This window comes from Orcinus orca, chromosome 7, assembly GCF_937001465.1.
Source record: "Orcinus orca chromosome 7, mOrcOrc1.1, whole genome shotgun sequence".
Lineage (NCBI taxonomy): Eukaryota > Metazoa > Chordata > Mammalia > Artiodactyla > Delphinidae > Orcinus > Orcinus orca.
This window is the reverse complement of record NC_064565.1, coordinates 114,257,535-114,279,784: the sequence shown is the minus strand read 5'-3', so window position 1 is coordinate 114,279,784 and position 22,250 is coordinate 114,257,535. Positions and strand designations below refer to the sequence as shown.

At 42.7% G+C, this 22,250-nt stretch overlaps 2 protein-coding genes and 1 pseudogene across 2 annotated transcripts in view; 1 reads left to right on the top strand and 2 right to left on the bottom strand.

Annotated features, from left to right (window-relative positions):
* LOC101277301 (UDP-glucuronosyltransferase 1A1) overlaps positions 1 to 22,250 on the bottom strand; it is a 45,881-nt gene that overhangs the window by 12,205 nt on the left and 11,426 nt on the right. The gene's annotated exons all lie outside the window — the stretch shown is intronic.
* LOC101277540 (dnaJ homolog subfamily B member 3) lies at positions 5,565 to 6,560 on the top strand. Its single transcript, XM_012532012.2, has one exon. It carries the CDS (start codon positions 5,565 to 5,567, stop codon positions 6,312 to 6,314), a length of 750 nt encoding a protein of 249 aa, XP_012387466.2. The 3' UTR covers positions 6,315 to 6,560.
* On the bottom strand, positions 17,533 to 20,840 carry LOC117200711 (neuropilin and tolloid-like protein 2; annotated as a pseudogene).

Genomic DNA, 22,250 nt, shown 5'->3' with positions numbered 1-22,250 from the left:
CTTCCATGCTGTTCTCCATAGTGGCTGTACCAATTCACATTCCCATCAGCAGTGCAGGAGAGTTCCCTTTTCTCCACACCCTCTCCAGCATTTATTTTTTGTAGATTTTTTGATGATGGCCACTCTCACCAGTGTGAGGTGATACCTCATTGTGGTTTTCATTTGCATTTCTCTAATGATTAGTGATGTTGAGCATCCTTTCATGTGTTTGTTGGCCATCTGTATATCTTCTTTGGAGAAATGTCTATTTAGGTCTTCTGCCCATTTTGGGGTTGAGTGTTAGTTTCAGGTGTACAGCAAAGCAATTCAGTTATTTATATATATATATATTCTTTTTCAGATTCTTTTCCATTATAGGTTATTACAAAATACTGAATATAGTTCCCTGTGCTATACAGTAGGTCCTTGCTGTTTATCTATTTTATATACAGTAGGTGTATGTGTTAACCCAGCACTCCTAATTTATCCCTCCCCCACTTTCCCCTTTGGTAACCATAAATTTGTTGTCTACGTCTGTGAGTCTGTTTCTATTTTGTAAATAAGTTTATTTGTATTATTTTGTAGACTCCACATATAAGTGATATCATATGACATTTGTCTTTCTCTGTCTGACTTACCTCACTCAGTATGATGATCTCTAGTTGCATCCATGTTGCTGCACATGGCATTCTTTCATTCTTTTTTATGCCTGAGTAATAGTCCATTGTGAGGTAGATAGATAGATATATAGACATACCCAGCCACCGCATCACTTTTTGATTCACTCATCCAGCCAACATCTATTGATTCTGGCACAGTACTGGGCTTGGAGTCTCCAGCAGAAACCACCACAGATGCGTCTCCCACCTCCCCAGAATTCATGCTCCATCTAGAGAGACAGACTGACAATCTAAACAGATAAACAGACACATCAGAGGTTGTGACCTAGCAGGCTAAGAAGGAAATGAATGCTGCTGGAGTAGAGAATGATGGGAAAGGAAGCCCAACTCAAGTCTGTGTGCACAGAAGGCCTTTCTCAGGGCAGATCTATATCCATTCAGGGAGGCAGTGAGAGAGCACTCAGTAAATAAGAAACCAAAAAAGGGCTTCCCTGGTGGCGCAGTGGTTGAGAGTCCGCCTGCCGATGCCGGGGACACGGGTTCGTGCCCCGGTTCGGGAAGATCCCACATGCCGTGGAGCGGCTGGGCCCGTGAGCCGTGGCCGCTAAGCCTGCGCGTCCGGAGCCTGTGCTCCGCAACGGGAGAGACCACAGCAATGAGAGGCCCATGTACCGCAAAAAAAAAAAAGAAAAGAAACCAAAAGAGATCAGGCAGCAAAATGTCAACTGTGCTCATCACACAGGCCCAACGTCTAGGGGAAAGAAGACACTTTGGGAAATTCTGATGATCAGTTGAAGGCGAAGGGGCAAGATGAACAAAAATACTAAGAGGAATACGTATCTGTTGAGCATATGCTATGTGCCAGGTATGACGCTTAGTACTTTACAACACATCTTAGGTAATCCCCAAGAACTGTGCTGTAAAAGCTGATACTCTTGTTCCCATTTTACAGACAAAGACACTGAGGCTCAGAGAGATGGAGTGATTTGCCAAAGTCCTGTATTTACTAAGTGGCAGATCTGAGACCCAGGCCCTGGGTGTAGAAGCCTGCAAGCACTGCCTCTTTTTTTTTTACATCTTTATTGGAGTATAATTGCTTTACAATGGTGTGTTAGTTTCTGCTTTATAACAAAGTGAATCAGTTATACATATACATATGTTTCCATATCTCGTGCGTCTCCCTCCCTCCCACCCTCCCTATCCCACCCCTCCAGGCGGTCACAAAGCACCGAGCTGATCTCCCTGTGCTATGCAGCTGCTTCCCACTAGCTATCTACCTTACGTTTGGTAGAAGCACTGCCTCTTAACCACAACTCCCCACGGCCTCAAGCAGGGCCCAGACAACAGTATTAAGACGGAGATGGAAATGCACAACAAACCAGAAGACAGAAGTAGAGCTATAATCCCCACAGTCATTACCCAATCAAAATAAATGGAGAGAAGGCAGATGGCAGGACTTTGGGATTAAGTAGAATGCACTCCCACAGCAATACCCAGCACTAGCTGGTGCCCCAAAGATCGGGCGAAGGGTCAGGGAGCCAAGTATGGCAGTTGCCGAACAGAAGTGCCCCTCCCCGGGAGAGGGCAAATCGCAGTGCAGACAGAACTGGGCACCTCGCTTTTTCCTTTTGGGATCCGTTGTTGTTTGACACAACCCCAGGATGAAAGCACAGAGTCCAAAGTTTTCACTATGGACATCACTGGCCCATACTTGGGGATCTGTTAGGAGCTTGGCGGAGAAACTGCTAACTTAAATTGATGTCCTGGGGGGCATGTTCACAGGGCCCCCCTCATTCTGGTACTTAGAGTAGTTCCTTAGAGTCCCTTTTTCCTGTACCACCATCCTTCCTCCACAGACCTCCAGTCTTGTGGGTGCTTACATATGGGTGCACATGTGTGCACGTGCTCACACTCATGTACTCTGAAGCTCCCTGCCCTCCCTGCCCTGCCCAGACACAGTAATTCTCCAGGACCAAGATTCTGGGTGAAGAGAAAAGAGGTAGCAATGCTTTTGCTCATCGGTGTGCGCTTATCTGCCATTCTGAAAGTCATAGTCCAGTTTAAACAGTAAGGGCAGTAATTCTTTCGAAGTCTCAATGTTGTGAGAGTTCATCTGTAGATTACACAGAGCAAAGGGGCTGTAAGTACACACAGTCACCCTGGTAATGATTTTGTGGCTTTCCTGCACAACGCAGAAACTCAGAAATTTTTTTTTTTTTTGGTACGCGGGGCTCTCACTGTTGTGGCCTCTCCCGTTGCGGAGCACAGGCTCCGGACGCGCAGGCTCAGAGGCCATGGCACATGGGCCCAGCCGCTCCGCGGCATGTGAGATCCTCCCGGACCGGGGCACGAACCCGTGTCCCCTGCATCGGCAGGCGGACTCCCAACCACTGCGCCACCAGGGAAGCCCAGAGACTCAGAAATTTTTGAGGCCTCTGTGCGCTTGGATGGTTTGGGATCGTGACTCTGCCCATGACCAGGAAATGGTCTTTACCAATAGGAATAGCAGACAATCCACACACTGTCAAGAATTACGACCAAGAACCACAACTAAGCAATTCGATAAAGCTCCTGCCCTGACACCCGTGAAGACCTGACACCCAAAATCCATGGTTAATTCCCCCACTCATCAAATATTTACGGGCAGTCTTGGCCCTCCCAGCACCGTGCTAGGAGCTGGGGCCAGAAACCCAAGTTAGAAATGGGCTGTGCCTGTCAAGAGGGCTCTGGTGGACAAAGAACCAGAGGCAATTACAGGGCAGAGTAAGGTGTGCCCTGGCTGGGGAGCACACGGGTGGCCAGGGAACCTGAGCAGGCCGGTGGCGTGGTGTTGCTTCAGGGGCTACTGGAGAGTGGAGCGTCTGCAAGAGCATTCCTGGAACCCATTGGAAGGCGATTTATTTTAAAGCTGAAGCCAATAATTAAGAAACCCACCACTCCACAGACTCCTAGTTCTTTTGAGGGAATCAGATTGGAGCTGCTTGTTACTAAACCAAAAGGGTTACATAAACAAGTCCTTTGTCCTCTGGACAATCTGTGGGACCCTGCAGGGGGAAACAAAGCCATCTTCCTTAAATCTCTGTAGCATTTTGCTTTATTCTGCCTTGCATCCCTTAGCAGTCTGCCTATCTGTCTCTGCTACTAGACTCTCTCTGTGTCTCTGCCTCTATCTATGTATCTATCTATTCACATATATATACATATATATGTCCACAGGTTCAGCTTTGGAAGCACTCTCTCACACAGGTGGCCGTCCATGGTTCTGCAGACAGTAAGACTCAGTAAATGTCTCTGTATGGATGTGACACCCCTTCTCCCTTTGCTCTAGGCCCCATGTCGAAGCAAGAAAGTGCTGAATCCAAATCATTCTGCCACTGTTTCTCAGACCCACCTGCCATGGTCCTGCTTCAGGGCCTCAACCCCCAAGCCCCCAATCCCTACCTGTCCCTTTTGCTTCCCTGCATCAGCTGTCCGCACGCCACCACCACCCCTGAAACCTTGCTCAACAGATCCCTAGGGCCCGGAATAGAATTCAGACTCCTCAGCCTTGCCCTCAGAACTCCCTGGGATGGACTCCAGCTCACTCCTCCTCTCTAGCCTTTCTGCTTGACCCCTCCCTCTGCCCCTTTCCCTCCTGCCCTTCTGGATCACTTAACCCTCGCAAAACACACCTTGTATTTTTCCATATTGCTTTGTTTACACCGGACTCTACTCCCAATCTGCTTCCTACTACTGTTTATTGCGTGCTTAGCAAATGCCAAGTTCAGGGCTTCAGTCTCTCCAGGTGATACGGAGTCAGCAGTTTGTCATGGTGAAATGGTGCACCCTTTTGGGTCTACTACCCTTCATGATGAAATGTTGAGAGTTCATTGGTTAATTATTTCCTCTTAGAACTAAGTGAACTTTACTGGTGTTGCCTCACCATTTATGAAAGCAAAGAATATAGAGTCAGGGAGAGAATGAGGAGGAGGTGGAAAGAAGTCAGATGTCAAAAAGAAAATCATGGTTATGATACAGCAGTTATAGCAGAAGTAATCATTGAACCCCAAGTTTACCCACAGCACTATAAACATGGCCAAACAAGCTTTAATCATTCTGATATACTAGACGAGGTGTTCACAAACTATGTACAAACCATGGGCCTGAGCCCCCTTGGGATGCCCAAGACTTCGTAAGAGAATTTCGCAAAGTTAAAACTATTTCCATGATAAAGATATCTGACTTTCGTGTACAGTAGAATTTCCCAGTGGCTACATGACACGTGATATAGCAATACATTGAATGTAGAAGCAGATACAAAAATCTAGCTCTCTGTTAAGCCAGAGACATGAAAAAAATGTAAAATGAAACCACTCTTCATTAAATTTCTTTGGCTTGAAAAAGTTATTTTTCCATAAAAATATGGTTTATGTTAGCATGTAATGGGTGTATCGTTATTAAATTGACTAATTAACTTTGACTGTTTTAATTTTTAATGGAGTAAGTACTGATAGATATAACCCACATAAACTCAAAAGGGTCTTGAAGCCAAAAAGTTGGAGAAATGCTGTCCTACACAAATGATAACGGCTGTCCTTCAGCCCAGGGTCGGAATAAACTCACTCCTGATGCTCTACCCCTACCTCAGGCCGAGGGGAACCCTGACGTAAACGCTATTTTAAGTAAAGCATTTCCTAAGGCATTCAGAGCCACTGCCCCCATTTGGAGACCACAGGTCAGCTGAGGGCCGGGTGGGCGGAGCGAATGAGTGGGCGGGGTCTCCGCGCCTGCGTGAAACACGTCACAGAGCGCCTCGTGGGGAGAGCATTCTGGGATGCGGCCTCGGCCAGTGAGACGCGGGCGTCGTCACAAGGGGCGCCCCCTCCGCGCAGCCTGGCCTGGTGGGCACTCTGGCCCGTGACCCGGGGCTGACGGCCGCGCCGCTCGCCCTGTCCCTGGCCTGCAGGCCGTGCCCGGCCGTCCAGCATGGTGGACTACTACGAGGTGCTGGGCGTGCCCCGCCAGGCCTCCATCGAGGCCATCAGGAAGGCGTACCGCAAGCTGGCGCTCAAGTGGCACCCGGACAAAAACCCTGAGAACAAGGAGGAGGCGGAGAGGCGATTCAAACGAGTGGCCCAGGCCTACGAGGTGCTGTCAGACGCCAAGAAGAGGGACATCTACGACCGATACGGCGAGGCGGGAGTGCAGGGCGGCGGTGGCGGCCGGGGCGGCAGGCCCTTCGGGGACCCCTTCGAGGACCCCTTCGAGGGCGTCTTCACCTTCCGCGACCCGGCCGACGTCTTCAGGGAGTTCTTCGGCGGCCAGGACCCGTTTTCATCTCACTTATTCGGAGACCTGCTTGAGAACATTTTGGGCGGTCGGAGGAGCTCCCGGGGAAGCAGAAGCAGAAGCAGAAGCAGAGAGTCCGCACCGATTTTCTCCACCTTCAGTGAATGTCCAGCATCTGGAGGCGGTTTTTCTTCCTTTGATAGAGGATTTACCTCCTTTGGTTCCCTGGGCAATGGGGGCCGTTCTTCCTTCGCCATGTCTTGTAGTGGTGGGACGGGCAACTTCAAATCCATGTCGACTTCCACCGAAATCATTAACGGCAAGAAGATCACCACCAAGAGAATCATTGAGAATGGCCAAGAAAGGATAGAGGTGGAAGAAGACGGAGAGTTAAAGTCCATGATGATAAACGGCAAAGAGCAGTTACCACACCTTGACACCAAGTGATTCCGGCCCACATTTAATTCAGAGCACATTCTGAGGAAGAGCAGGACGTTTTTTTTTTTTTTTTTTTTTTTTGAAGATTGCAAGCGAGCTCTACTTTCAAAACAACTGTACTCAAGAATTTAGGAACAGTTCAAGGCGACGCCTGTTTGGTGTTGTTGGGACCACAGAATGGGACCTCTGTTTTTCTTTAAAACTGTGGTACATATCTGTATGCACTCTGCTATTTATTAAACATCCCAAGGCTGACAGTGCTTATTTCATGGTACTAAGACAAAATGTTCACCACCGCACTTTGAACCTTGCCTTTCCATTTTGTTTGAAGTGTGCGCCAAGTAGCTCGCTCTGAAGTTAACATTGTGAAGATAAATACATTTACTTCATTTTTTTAGCACAAAGTAGTAAGAGATAGGAATATATGAATAATACTCCTGGCTTACAGATGGTTTTTAGTTCTACCTAATGCTGGTGACATAGTAAGAGTTGACTATTTAAAAATAGCGGTAAACCCAGGCTTTTTAAAAACAGGTAAACCTGGCATAGGCGATGTATTAGTTTCCTATGGCTGCTGTAACAAATTACCACAAACTTGGTGGCCTGAAACAGTGTCTGTTTATTCTCTTAGAGATCTGGAGGTCGGAAGTCTGAAACTGGTTTCATTGGATTGAAGTCAGTGTTAGCAGGGACCGTGTTCCCTCCAAAGGCTTGGGCAAAATACGTAAATTCCTCATGGTAACCATTAGTTTAATAGGATCCTTAGGACACTATTAAGATAACTTGACTTAAACAGTAATTTAAAAAAAAAAAAAAACGGTGTGGTGACTCAAAAACTTTATTCAATTGCTAGCTGTACCCAAACTGGTTCTACAACTATGAGGGCTGGAAATGTAAAAAAGCATTTCCATAAGGCTACACAAAACTATCCCATTGCCATGTGTATGGTGTATCTCATTTCAAGTTAGATTGACAAAAGCCAGAAAGATTGGAAAGATTGGAATAGTGGAAAGTTTGGAATATTGATTGAGTGATGAAACACACACACATCTGAGAGGATAGCTTTCTGTTGGCACAATCTATGCCCCCAAAGGGGGCACGGTTGCCTTAGGACAGTCCACTGCAAAATGTTCCATCCTCCTTGGTCATCTCCCAAGGAAAGGTTTGCGTAAGGCATGAGAGCAAAAAGACAACTGAACTGGACAGACTAAAACTGCAGCATGTTCTTAGTTCTTTACCGAAAAGTCATGTGACCTGAGCACATTGTTAACAAACTTAGAATATATGAGATTGAGTTTGGATACCCTTTGGTCCTTTAAAGTCCAATCCCCATGGAATGACATGCAAAAAATACACAGCAGGGACACAGGATTCAGCCACCACTCTCCTACAGGGATACACGGAGTCTGTTAAAACCATATCAAATAAACAAGTCAATGAAGTACCTCGGCAGTGCTGCTTATATACTCTCTACAAGCAGGATCAGAATAAAACAGACTACTTGGGCTTTTCAAAAATGAGTTCATTTGCTTGCCAGGCAAGGGAACACACTGTTGAAGACATTCATGGTTGTTGAGGGAGCTGGAAGGGATGGGGAGCAGGGAGAGAAGGGGGATGTTAGGAGTTTTGAAGTGATAGGAAGGGAGGTGCACGGTTTCATGGTGCTTATGCTAATTAAGGGTAGAAAATTACCGTTCTGGATAGAGCAAAATAAGTGCATTTGTATACAAATGGTTAAAATTAAGTCCCCATTGTTCAGTGGTCCGGTAAGTCTTCAGTTGAATCCAGTAAGAGTCTGGCACACCAAGATGACACAAGAGGTCTTAGATCTTCAACCGCTCTGGGTAGTTAGAATAGTTGAGGGCAAAGACAGCGTTCAGTTTTGATATATCCTGGATTAGTACTGCTAAGTGGAAAGTTTCCCTTTTACAGAAATAGAAAACATTTAAGGAATTTTCGGGGAATTCCCTGGTGGTCTAGTGGTTAGGCACTTTAACTGCCATGACCCTGGTTCAATCCCTGGTCAGGGAATTAAGATCCCTGCAAGCTGTGAGGCATGGCCAAAAAAAATTTTCAAAACTGAAAATCCTTTTTAAATGTCTTGACTCAAAAAATCACACTGCTGTAGGCCTGTATATAAGTATTCCTCTTTTATGGAAAGGTTTGAATGGGTTTCAGAGTGGAAGAAAAGCATTTCCTCTGGTGCAAAAGTGACCATCTCAAGTCCCCTGCGTTGGATTCCCTCCATGGAATCACTAGCACCACCCCACAGAACACACCAGGAGGGAAAATTGTGTTCCTGTGAGCTCCAAGAGACCTGGGGACCTGTAGTCATCTTAGCAGAATCCAGATAGACACTTCCCCGCTGGAGCGCCACACTTAACTAGTTCTAGTTTAGCTTATCTCACACAACAGAAAGCATTTGAAAGAAAGAATACTCTCTTCAAATAACCGTTAAGGATCAGTCTTCTTTCCCCTGTGATTCCATTCTTCTGTCTCCAAACAGGGAGGGAGTTCCTCTTCATCTTGGGCAATCATTCACCCAAATGCTTACTTGTCCAGGAATTTCTAATTCCACTTTCTCAGTAAACACAGAATCATTTCCTCTTGTCCTACTCTCCTTTGAACCCTTTCTGTATAATTTCAACGACCACCAATGAGCATACACAGCAATCTAATGTGACTACACTCTGGGAAAGAGTTAACAACCTCATTGATGAAATAGTCTATTCTCCATCTTTAACCCATGCAGCTGAATTTTGGACTTATTAGTAACTTGCAGAACTCTTTCCTCCTATTAATATGCAACTTGTAGAACACCCAATCAGAAATAAGCTTTGTTGAGGTGGAGCTCTCTAAGGAAAGCTGCTTATTTGATTTTTCGTTTTTGTTTTTGTTTTCCACTTAGTGAATGAGAATACTTAATGTAAAATCAGGGAGAATGCTTCATTTGAGGTACCTATATTTGGCAAAATAAAGAGGAACTCTTTACCTTGGAACTTTATGAAAACAAAACCATTTGTTGAAAATGAGTATATTCATATTATGGGAGGGGCAGTAACTAACTTGAAGGAAGCAAAAGAGTGAATTTTTTAATGCATATTGAAAGCACTAAAGATCATAATTGATAATGCAAAAAGTAAAATCAGTGTAGAAGTATGCTCTTCCAGAGATCATCTCCCAGAATGCGTCAGAAAAATAGAGTAGATAGGATTAAGGAGCAACATGAGAGCAACAGAGCCTGGAAAGTAGAAATCTGTGGGTGACAGATGTTCCCCAAGAAGAGACCAGAACAAAATTTCAACAACTTAGAGGAAAACTTTCAAGTTTTCAGTAAGATCTGGGTTTAACTTTAGGCTGATGTGTGGTAGGCAGAAAAATGGCCCTGCAGAGAAGTTCACATTCTAATCTCTGGAAGCTGTGAGTATGCTGCCTTACATGGCAAAGGGACTTTGTAGATATGATTAAGTTAAGGGTCTTGCCATAAGGAGATTACCATGGATTATCTGGGTAGTTTCAACCTAACCCCATGGGCCCTTATAAGTGAGAGGGAGGCAAGAATGTCAGAGATTTGGAGATGCTGTACTGCATTTACATGGAAATGGAAAAGTACCAGAGAATTCCCAAATTAACAACAAATAAAATTGTTTATAAAAAAAGGAAAAAGGAAACACAAAAAGAATGAGCTTATACTAAATGGAAGGAATAAAGTAATTACATTGTGTGAATGAACAGAATTCTTACGTCAAAAGAAATAGATTGGATGGAGATTTTTTAATATTTTTAAGTAAACTTTTAAATAAAGGTTTCAAGTTAAAAGAGATAGACTTCACATATACATGGTCAAGTTACTTTTTCAAGGGTTCAAAGAATATTCAATAGGGACAGTCGTTTCAAGAAATGGTGCTGGGAAAACTAAATCTCCAAATGTAAAAAATGAATTTGGTCTCTTACTGATGTCATATAAAAAATTAACTCAAAATGGATCAAGGATCTAAAACTATAAAACTCTTTGAAGAAGAAATAGGACAAAACTTCACAACATTGAATTTGGAGAAGATTTCTTGAAAATTACACCAAAGGCATAGTTAATGAAAAATAACAAACTGCTGATAGTTTTGGTTTTCTTTTTGCGGGGGGGGGTGGGGGCATGCCACACAGCATGAGGGAACTCAGTTCCCCGACCAGGGATCAACCCCGTGCACCCTGCAGTGGAAACGCAGTCTTAACCACTGGACCGCCAAGGAAGTCCCTAAAAAATTAACAAATTGGACTTCATGAAACAATTTTAAATGTGTACATCAAAAGGTATTACCACAGAGTAAAAAGGCAGACCATAGAATGGGAGAAAATATTTGCAAATCATATATTTGATAAGGGATGGATATCCAGAATATATAGAGAACTCCTAAAACTCAAAAACAACAAAAAGACCTGATTCAAAAATGGGCAAAGGACTTAGACGTTTCTCGAAAGATGTGCAAATGACCAATAAGCACATGAAAAGACGCTCAACATCATTAATCATTAGGGAAATGCAAATCAAAACTACAATGAGATGTCACCTCACACCCATTAGGATGGCTATCATTTAAAAAAATACAAAAAACAAAGTAAAAAATACAGAAAACATGCCTGGCAGAGGATGTGGAGAAATTGAAACCCTCGTGTACTATTGGTGGGAGTGTAAAATGGTGCAGCCACTGTGGAAAACAGTATGGCAGCTCCTCAAAAAATTAAAAATAGAAATACCAGATGATCCAGCAATTCCACTTCTGGGTATATACCCAAAAGAATTGAAAGCAGCATCTCAAAGAGATAATTGTATGCCCATGTTCATAGCAGCATTATTCACAATAGCCAGAAGGTGAAAGCAAATTGTGTCCATTGGCAGTTGAAACGCAGAATGTGGTCTGTCTACACAATGGAATATTATTCAGACATAAAAAGGAAGGAAATTCTGACATATACGACAACATGAATGAACCTGGAGGACATGATGCTAAGTGAAATAAGTCAGTATCAAAAAGACAGATACTGTATGATTCCACTTATATGAGGGACCTAGAGTAGTCAGATTCATAGAGACAGAGAGTAAAATCATGACTGCCAGGGACTAGGGAGTTGGGCAAATGGGGAGATGTTGTTTACGGGACATAGAGTTTCAGTTTTTCAAGATGAAGAGCTCTGGAGTTTTGTTGCACAACAATGTGAGTATAATTAACACTACTAAACCATACCCTAAAAAAATGGATAAAATGGTAAATCTTGTATTATGGGTGTTTGACCACAATTAAACATTTTTAAGAAGCAAACTTTATGAAGAAAACACAGCAGTCATAAACCTATGTGCACCAATCTAGCAGCTATATGTTTAAAGTAAAAACTATTAAAATTCCATATGCAGATTGACCAAAATTCAGTTAAATGGGAAAATAATTTCAGACACCATTTTCAGATTTGGGCACAGCGAGGTTTTTTTTTTATAAAAAGTTGAAAATATACATTTTTAGTTTTATCTATGGAAGATTTACAAGCGTTGATCATATGCTGTCTGATACAGTAGCCACTAGCTACACATGACTACTGCGCACTTGAAATGTGCATAGCCCAAACTGATATGTGCCGTAAGTGTGAAATACATACCAGATTTTGAAGACATAGTATGAAATTTAAACATGTGAACTATAACAACTTTATATTGAGGCAAGTGGGCAAGATGTCAGATTGGAAAGAACTTGAGCTCACTTCCTGCTGCAGGCACAGCAGTATTCCAATTTACAGAGCAAATATTGAAGAGAAAGACCTGAAGACTAGCAGAAAAGATCTTCTACAACTAAATATATAAAGAAGGAACCACAAGAAGATGTGCAGGAGAGGTGGAGACAAGGTAGAGTGAAGACCCATACCCTTGGGTGGACGACCCACAAACGCGGGATAATCACAACTGCAGAGGTTCTCCCTAAGGACTGAAGGATATGAGCCTACATTGGGCTTCCCAGCCTGGGGGTCCTGAACCAGGAAGGAGAGCTTCCAGAACATTGGGCTTTGAAGGCCAGTAGGGCTTACTTTCCAGAGAGCCAGGGGGCTGTAGGATATAGAGACTCCACTCTCAAAGGGTGCACACAAAATCTCACACACACTAGGACCCAGGGAAGAAGCAGTAATCTGAAAGGAGCCTGGTTCAGACCTGCCTGCTGATCTTGGAGAGCCTCCCAGAGAGGCAGGAGGCAACAGGAGATCATCCTGGGGATATACACACTGGCAGCAGCTCTACTGGGGAGCTCTTTTCTACCACAGTAACACTGTGCTGGCAAGTGACATTTTGGAATCTTCCCTCTAGCTTATTAGCATTGGGACCCAGCCCCACCCACCAGCCTGTCAATACCAGTACTAGGATGCCTCAGGCCAAGTAGCTAGTTGAGTGGAGACACAGGCCCATCCACTAGTAGGCCAGCTTCCTTCGGACCCGAGCTCGCAGCCACCTGGGACATGGCCCCATCTGCCAGAAGGCCCAGGATCTGGCCCTGTCCACCAGAGGGCCCAGAACATGGACTCGCCTACCAGTGCATCAGCACTAGCCCAGGGACCCCCTGGACCTCACCCCACCCTCCAGCAGGCTGATACCAGCTCCAGGACCCTCAGGCCCTGCAGCCAGAGACTCCAGGATCTGGCTCCACCTACCAGTGGGCCAGCATTAGGTATATACATAGATATATATGGCCCCAACATAGGAGAACTTGAATACAAAAAGCAAATATTAACAGACATAAAAAGAGAAGTTGACAGTAAACAACAATATTAGAGTACTTTAAAACCCCACATACATCAATGGATGCATCATTCAGACAAAATCAATAAGGAAACACTGGCCTTAAACAACACATTAGGCCAGGTAGACTTAATAGATATAGATAGAACATTCCATCCAAAAGCAACAGAATACACATTCTTTTCAAGTGCACATGGAACATTCTACAGGGTAGATCACACATTAGGCCACAAAACAAGTCTCAGTAAACTTAAGAAGACTGAAATCATATCAAGCACCTTTTCCAACCACGATGCTATGAAACCAGAAATCAACTACAAGGAAAAAATTGCAAAAAACACAAACACATGAAGGCTAAACAATGTGCTACTAAACAACCAATGGGTCATTGAAGAAATCAAAGAGGAAATAAAAAAATACCTGGAGACAAATGAAAACGAAAACACAACAATCCAAAATCTGTGGGAAACAGCAAAAGTAGTTCTAAGAGGGAAGTTTAGAGCAATACAAGTGTACCTCAGGAAATAAGAAAAATCTCAAATAAACAACCTAACCTTACACCTAAAGTAACTAAAGAGAATAAACAAACCCCAAAGTTAGTATAAGAAAAATAAAGATCTGGGCAGAAATTTAAAAGATCAATGAAACTAAGAACTGATTCTTTGAAAAGATATATAAAATTGGTAAACCTTCAGCCAGACTCATCAAGAAAAAAGAGAGAGGGCCCAAATAAATAAAATCAGAAATGAGAAAGAGGACGTCACAACAAACACCACAAAATATATAAAGGATCATAAGAGATTATTGTGAACAATTATATGCCAATAAAATGGACAACCTGGAAGACATGGACAGATTCCTAGAAATGTACAATCTCCCAAGACTGAACCAGGAAGAAACAGAAAATATGAACAGACCAATTACCAATAATGAAATTGAATCAGTAATAAAATACTCCCAAGAAATTGAAGTCCAGGACCAAATGGCTTCACAGGTGAATTCTACCAAACATTTAGAGAAGAGTTAACACCTATCCTTTTCAAACTATTCCAAAAAATAGGAGAGGAAGGAATGCTTCTTAACTCATGCTATGAGGCCAGCATCACCTTGATACCAAAACTAGAAAAAGATATTACACACACACACACACACACACACACACACACACACACACACATTACAGACCAATGTCACTGATGAACATAGATACAAAAATCTCAACAAAATATTAGCAACTCAGTGGTACATTAAAAAGATCATATACCACAATCAAGTGGGATTTATCCCAGGGATGCATGGATTGTTCAATAGCCGCAAATCAGTCAAGGTGATACACCACATTAACAAACTGAAGATTAAAAGTCATATGATCATCTCAATAGATGTGGGAAAATCTTTTGATAAAATTCAACATCCATTTATTAAAAAAAAAAAAAAAACTCCACAAAGTGGGTATAGTGGTAAAATACCTCAGACTAATAAAGCCCATATATGACAAGCCCACAACTAACACCATACTCAGTGGTGAAAAGCTGAAAGCATTTCCTCTAAGATCAGGAACAAGACTCTTGCCACTTTTAATAAACATTATAAGTCCTGGCCACGGCAATCAGACAAGAAAAAGAAACAAAAGGAATCCAAATTGGAAAGGAATAAGTAAAACTGTCACTCTTTACAGAGGACGTGACACTCACTATACATAGAAGATCCTAAAGGCATGATCAAAAACTACTAGAACTCATCAGTGAACTGGGTAAAGTTGTGGGACACAAAACTATTATACAGAAATCGGTTGTATTGCTATACACGGACAATGAACTATTCAAAAAAAGAAATTAATGATACAATTTTATTTTCAATCACATCAAAAAGAATGAAATACCTAGGAATAAATCTAACTAAGGAGGTAAAACATCTATACTAGGAAAACTGTAAGACACTGATGAAAGAAATTGAAAGCGACACAGATGGAAAGATACACTGTGCTCATGGATTGGAAGAATTAATATTATTAAAATGACCATACAGGGCTTCCCTGGTGGCGCAGTGGTTGGGAGTCTGCCTGCTAGTGCAGGAGACACGGGTTCAAGCCCAGGTCCGAGAAGACCCCACACGCTGCAGAGCGGCTAGGCCCATGAGCCACAACTACTGAGTCTGCGCGTCTGGAGCCTATGCTCTTCAAAAAGAGAGTCCGCGATAGTGAGAGGCCCACGCACTGCAATGAAGAGTGGCCCCCGCTTGCCACAACTAGAAAAAGCCCTCGCACAGAAACGAAGATCCAACACAGCAAAAATAAATAAATTAATTAATAAACTCCTACCCCCAACATCTTCTTTAAAAAAAAAAAATGACCATACAACCCAAGGCAAACTACAGATTCAACACAATACCTATTAAAACACCAACAGCATTTTTCACAGAATGAGAACAAATAATTCTAAAATTTGTATGGAAACAGAAAAGACCCTGAATAACCAAAAAAAAAAAAAAAAAATCTTGAGAGAGAAAAACAGAACTGGAGCAGCGACAAGGATGGGCCTAGAGATTATCATACTAAGTGAAGTTAAGTCAGACAGAGAAAGACAATAATCATGTGATATCACTTATATGTGGAATCTAAAAAAATGATACAAATGAACTTATTTACAAAACAGAAACAGACTCACAGACACAGAAGAGAAACTTATGGTTACCAAAGGGGAAGGACAGGGGAGGGTTAAATTAGGAGCTTCGGATTAACAGATACACATCACTATATATAAAATAGATACATAGCAAGTTCTTACTGTATAACACAGGGAACTGTATTCAATACCTTGTAATAATCTATAATGAAAAAGAATCTGAAAAAGAATATATATCTGAATAACTTTGCTGTACAACAGAAATTAACACAACATTGTAAATTAACTACACTTCAATTTTTAAAAACAGCAGAACTGGAGGTGTCATGCCCCTGGTTTCAAACTATACTACAAAGCTACAGTGATCAAAACAGTATGGTACTTCAGTCTATGATTGAAGGCAATTTGTGGGATGATACACATAGAGGAAACACCATGTAAAAAACTTCTTCTTGCTGTTAATGTTAGTGTATGTTAGCTGTGAGTGCTGCTCCAACTATGTTTGCAACTGTACATGCCAAATCTGATAGCCCAGAAACCATCACAAACAAACTTCCTTTGACGGAAAGAAAACTTACGATCCCACTGAGGGCTAAAAAAGAAAGATAGGGACTTCCCTGGTGGCGCAGTGGTTGAGAGTCCGCCTGCCGATGCAGGGGACATGGGTTCGTGCCCCGGTCCGGGAAGATCCCACATGCCACGGAGCGGCTGGGCCCGTGAGCCATGGCCGCTGAGCCTGCGCGTCCGGAGCCTGTGCTCCACAACGGGAGAGGCCACGACAGTGAGAGGCCCGTGTACCGAAAAAAAAAAAAGAAAGATAAAGAAGCCAAGCACAACTGGTAGAATCTGGACACGTAAGTAATAAAAACTGGGGATTATTTAAAGCGTTCATTTGGAAATATGAAAAGATGGTCGTATTCCCCACTGCTATTATTTCATTTTATTTTTTAAAAAGAACATGTTATTTATTTATTTTTACTATTTATTTTATTTATTTATTTTTGGCTGCATTGGGTCTTTGTTGCTGCGCGCGGGCTTTCTCTAGTTGCGGCGAGCAGGGGCTACTCTTCATTGTAGTGCGTGGGCTTCTTATTGTGGTGGCTTCTCTTGTTGCAGAGCACTGGCTGTAGGTGCGTGGGCTTCAGTAGCTGTAGCAGGAGGGCTCAGTAGTTGTGGCTCACGGGCTCTAGAGCACAGGCTCAGTAGTTGTGGTGCACAGGCTTAGTTGCTCCGCAGCATGTGGGATCTTCCCGGACCAGGGATTGAACCCATGTCCCCTGCATTGGCAGGTGGATTCTTAACCACTGCCCAACCAGGGAAGCCCCCCACGACTATTATTTTAAATAAAAATGTTGAGAATCACACACACACAAAAACAGAATGGTACTGGCACAAAAACAGACACATAGATCAATGCAACAGAATATAGAGCAGAAATAAACCCACATTTATATGGGCAATTAATCTATGACAAAGGTGGTAAGAATATACAATGAGGGGAAGACAGCCTCTTCAGTAAATGGTGTTGGGAAAACACAACTACATACAAAAGATCAAACTGGATTACTCTCTCTCACCATGCACAAAAATAAATTCAAAATAGATTAAAGACTTAAATGTAAGACCTGAAACCATAAAACTTCTAGAAGAAAACACAGGCAGTATGCTCTTTAACTTCAATATTAGTAAATTTTTTTGGATATGTCTCCTTAAGCAAGGGAAACAAAAGCAAAATAAACAAATGGGACTATATCAAACAAAAATCTTTTTTCTCATGTAATAATATATATTTTAATATCAGATTTGTGTAGTGATTTAGAACAATAAATATCACACAGTGAAAAATTTATCATAAACTAAACGCAATAACAAGAGGAAACAAATGCTTATGTACACATTACCAGGGTCTTTACAGTAAATTATAGTGTAGAGTTCCATCACAGCATATCTGTATACAAAGCTGCTAACGTGGACACTGAAAGAAATCTGTCCTGTAGCTCTTTAATCTTGATTTAATAAAGTCTGTACAGTATCAAGTAATATCAAAAGTCTAAAAAAATGCAGTGAGTTTTTATATCATGTTTATACATTATTGTTTATATACCATTAAAAAATAAGGTCAAAAGTGCAGTTTTAAAAAAAGTAGAAATTGTTATTCTTGGTAAGAACTAGAAAAATGTATTATCCCAAATAAGAAGCAATCTAAAGGCTGATACAATTTCTTAGGCATTTTCCTTTAACTCTCGTATAACCTTGGTTACCATATCCTATAAGATAAACCAACACAAAGGGAGTGAGATCATCTTTTTATAAAGATAATAAAAGACACAGATCTAGTAATGAGAAACACAGGAAGTGAATATAATGATAGGCCTCCCCGAAATGAATTAAATGACTTTTTGCTCACAGGAGTGAATGGGCTATCACTGAATGTGATAAAACTTGGGGAATTTCAAAGCATTTCTAAAAATTTTAATCGTTTTCAAGTTTTTAGGTATAACTGGCAATGGTGCATACATCCCAGGATTATGAAACTTTCTCGTATAATATAACTAAGACAAAATGTGCCTTAAAGGTGCTAAATCATATCACAGAAAATAAGAATTAGGATCCAGTAATTAAAAGGCAGCAGTATAGAAACCAGTCAAGAAGAAGCAGATGGACAGAACACAACTCCGTGTCTTAATTGGCACTTACCACAGTAACTAGTTATATTTTGACAAATTCTAGAACAAATGCCTATATTGAAATACGTGTGATACATGAACCATTTATATAAGAAACTGAAAGGGTAAAATTACTGCCTTATAAAACAAATTAAATTTAGAGAAAAGAAAAAAATAAAAGGAATGTGAAGAAAAATCTTACTTTTAAACTTACTGTGGGATCAAAATATTGACAGAGCTGTGTCAATCAAGAGCAGTCTTCCTGCTGCTAAGACAGGCAGGCAGCTGAGCCTGGCGCACCACTACCCCTCCTCTCTCCAAATGCTACTGAGCAATAGAGGCTTAGTTTTTGTTTTTCACTGAATGGAGTAATAAGTTCCTTGGTTGGGTTAACATATATAGACTGCCTGAGATCATAAAAACTGCACCATTACATTAGATTAATGGGGATTGAAGGTCTTCCTAGTTCTGACAGGAGAAAAGGGTTGGCTGCTGAAGACAGTACGGGTGCTCTGTAGCACCCATACTTAATTAATGTAATTAATGTCACCTTCAGTAGAAGATTAAAAATCGATGGCTAGGGTGGGAGGGAGGGAGACACAAGAGGGAGGAGATATGGGGATATACGTATGTGTATAACTGATTCACTTTGTTATAAAGCAGAAACTAACACACCACTGTAAAGCAATTATACTCCAATAAAGATGTTAAAAAAAAATCGATGGCTGTGGATGCTTGTGCAATCTTCCCTCCCTCTGACAAATTTCATAGGGAATCTCTTCCATTACTCTGTCTTCTAGGGCCTGTTCAGGGCACTCATGTGCCTGCTTGAAAGTGTAGCTTCTCTTTTTGAAGATGCTATTAAATGTCTTCATTGGCTGCGGTTGTGCAGAACCATTTTGGAAGGGAAGTTCCATGCAACTCAGGTTGGTCCTGCTTTGCTTGATGCTGGGTGCCTGCAATCCACAGTGATGGTCGTGGATGCATGGCGACGCAGTGGAGGAGCGCCGCGCCTTCTGGTAGCTGTCCAGTTCCTCCGACAGGTCTGCAGATGTCCCCTTGTCTCTCGGTGAAAACAGTTCATAATGAGGAGGATCAAACTCTTCGTGAAATCCAGTTTTATTAAAAGCAGTTTTGCAAGCCATGACCTTTTTTCAAGGCTGTTTCACTTGTACTAAAATAGAAATAATGAGAAGGACCAAGACAATCCCTGACGCAATGCCAACAACTGTTCCGTGAGTTTTAGTGATTTGTTCAAGCAGTCCTGCTTTTTTCTTTTCTTTACAATGATTTTCATCCCAAGAGTATGCACAGTTTTGAACCCCATTACAGATTAAAGAATTATTGATGCACATGTTGCTATGGCAAAAGAAAGGCTGTCTGTGCAGGGAGGCTCCACAAAGGAAGTAAAAAGCATTCTGGGGCTTCCCTGGTGGCGCAGTGGTTGAGAGTCCGCCTGCCGATGCAGGGGACACGGGTTCGTGCCCCGGTCCGGGAAGATCCCACATGCCGCGGAGCGGCTGGGCCCGTGAGCCATGGCCACTGAGCCTGCGCGTCCGGAGCCTGTGTTCCGCAACGGGAGAGGCCACAGCAGTTGAGAGGCCCGCGTACCGCAAAAGAAAAAAAGGAAAAAAAAGCATTCTGAACGTGCTAAGCCGACTACCTTCATCAGCCCACATTCGTATCACCCCAACTCCCGTTTTAAGCATTACGTCATGGGCCACAGTGCTGCAAAACTTGGTCTTCAGATTTTCAATAGAACTGCTCCCATCATAGACTGCAACGAAGTTTCTCTTGCATTCATTTGAGTGCTCCATTTGATAATCTAGGAACCTCAAATAAATCTTATCTTTTGGAGTAGCTTTAATCATCCACATGCAATCAACCGCTTGGCCGGGTTTTGTTTTCTCCCCTTGTTCTACCTGACTCCAACGTACTATTCCGTCAGCTCCTGACAATTCAAACTGGCCATCTCCTAGGTAAGTAAAGTCTGAATCTGGAATAAACGAATATTTTGCTAGAAATTCCAGTCCTTCAAGTTCTCATCGGAACTGAACTTAATCCACATGAATCTCCCTGTTGATCTAATTAATGGAGGGCTTTTCACACCACAGTCACGATCTACATGTGGAGAGAAACCAAACGGCCCGTCTCGAACTTCCAAGTGATCAAACCGACATTCAAATGATGGTTCTAATACAATAATGTTCATCAAAGGTCAGCTGTGTTTTTTGACGTGAAGCAGCTTCCAAAATGTAGATACATTCCTTGTTTGGTGGATATGAGTCAAGATAATCTGGTGAAGCAAAATGACCTCCATTGCTGGTTCGAACCCAAAGGCCACGCTGGGTTGCAGGCATGTGCTTGATTCCAATATTTTGTCCATCTTGGGTCTTTTGGGCCACAGCAATCCCTTCCACTACAAGTATTGTTATTAACCACACAGGATGGAGCAGAGCTGCTCCAGGGCCATGATCCCGAGTGGCCCGGTGCTTCGCTGCGGGGCCGAGGAGGCGGCGGCGGCAGCCCCCCTCCATCCCCATCGCCCGCCACCAGGTTGCTCCCCAAGGGGTAGGGCTCAGGTCCTGCGGCCCGCCATGCCCGAGCGTCCCGGCGGGCTCTTGCGCTGCCCCAGCCCCGAGACGGGCGCTGCCGCTTGCTCCGCAGCGCTCAGTCCCATCGACCGCCTCGGAGCTGGGGAGCGCGGACCGGAGGGACCTGACCTGCGCCGTCAGCCTGCGGCCGCGGCACAAACCCCACCCAAGTTCAAACTAAAATTTTTTGAACAGCAAAGGAAATTAGTAACAAAAGGAAAAGGCCACTTACTGAATGGGTGAAGATATTTGCAAATGATGTACCTGATAAGGGGTTAATATCCAAAATACGGAAAGAAAACATACAAGTCAAAAACGACAACAAATAACATGATTAAAAATCGGCAGAGGACTCAAATAGAAATTTTTCCAGAGCAAACAGACAGATGGCCAATAGGCACATGAAAAAATTCTCAACATCATTAATCATCAAGGAAATGCAAATTAAAACCACAATAAGATTATCACTGCACACCTGTCAGAATGGCTATTATCAAAAGACAATAAGTAACAAGTGTTGGTGAGGATGTAGAGAAAAGGGAACCCTCGTACACTGTTGGTGGAAAAGTAAATTGGGGAAGCCACTATAGAAAACAACATGAAGGGTCCTCAAAAAATTAAAAATAGAAACCCCATATGATCCAGCATTTCTACTTCTGGGCACTTAACCAAAGAAAAGAAAACACCAATTAGAAAATATATATGCATCCCTATGTCCACTGTGGCATTATTTACAGTAGACAAGAATATTGACTATTGCATATTACTCAGACATAAAAAAGAATGGAATCTTGTTTTTGTGACAACATGGATGGACCTGGGGCTATTATGCTTAGTGAAATAAGTCAGATAGAGAAAGACAAATACTGTATGATTTCACTTACACGTGGAAAATAAAAGGCAAAGCAAATGAACAACATGAACAACTATACCAAAACAGAGAGAACTTCCGGGAATAGCGGAAGAGTAAGATGCGGAGATCACCTTCCTCCCCACAGATACACCAGAAATACATCTACACGTGGAACAACTCCTATAGAACACCTACTGAATGCTGGCAGAAGACCTCAGACCTCCCAAAAGGCAAGAAACCCCCCACGTACCTGGGTCGGGAAAAAGAAAAAAGAATAAACAGAGACAAAAGGATAGGGACGGGACCTGCACAAGTGGGAGGGAGCTGTGAAGGAGGAAAGGTTTCCACACACTAGGACCCCCTTCGCGGGCAGAGACTGCGGGTGGCGGAGTGGGGAAGCTTCGGAGCCGCGGAGGAGAGCACAGCAACAGGGGTG

What these genes read in the sequence shown, in the direction of transcription:
- LOC101277540 (XM_012532012.2), top strand. Translation starts at nt 5,565, where the DNA reads ATGGTGGACTACTACGAGGTGCTGGGCGTGCCCCGCCAGGCCTCCATC.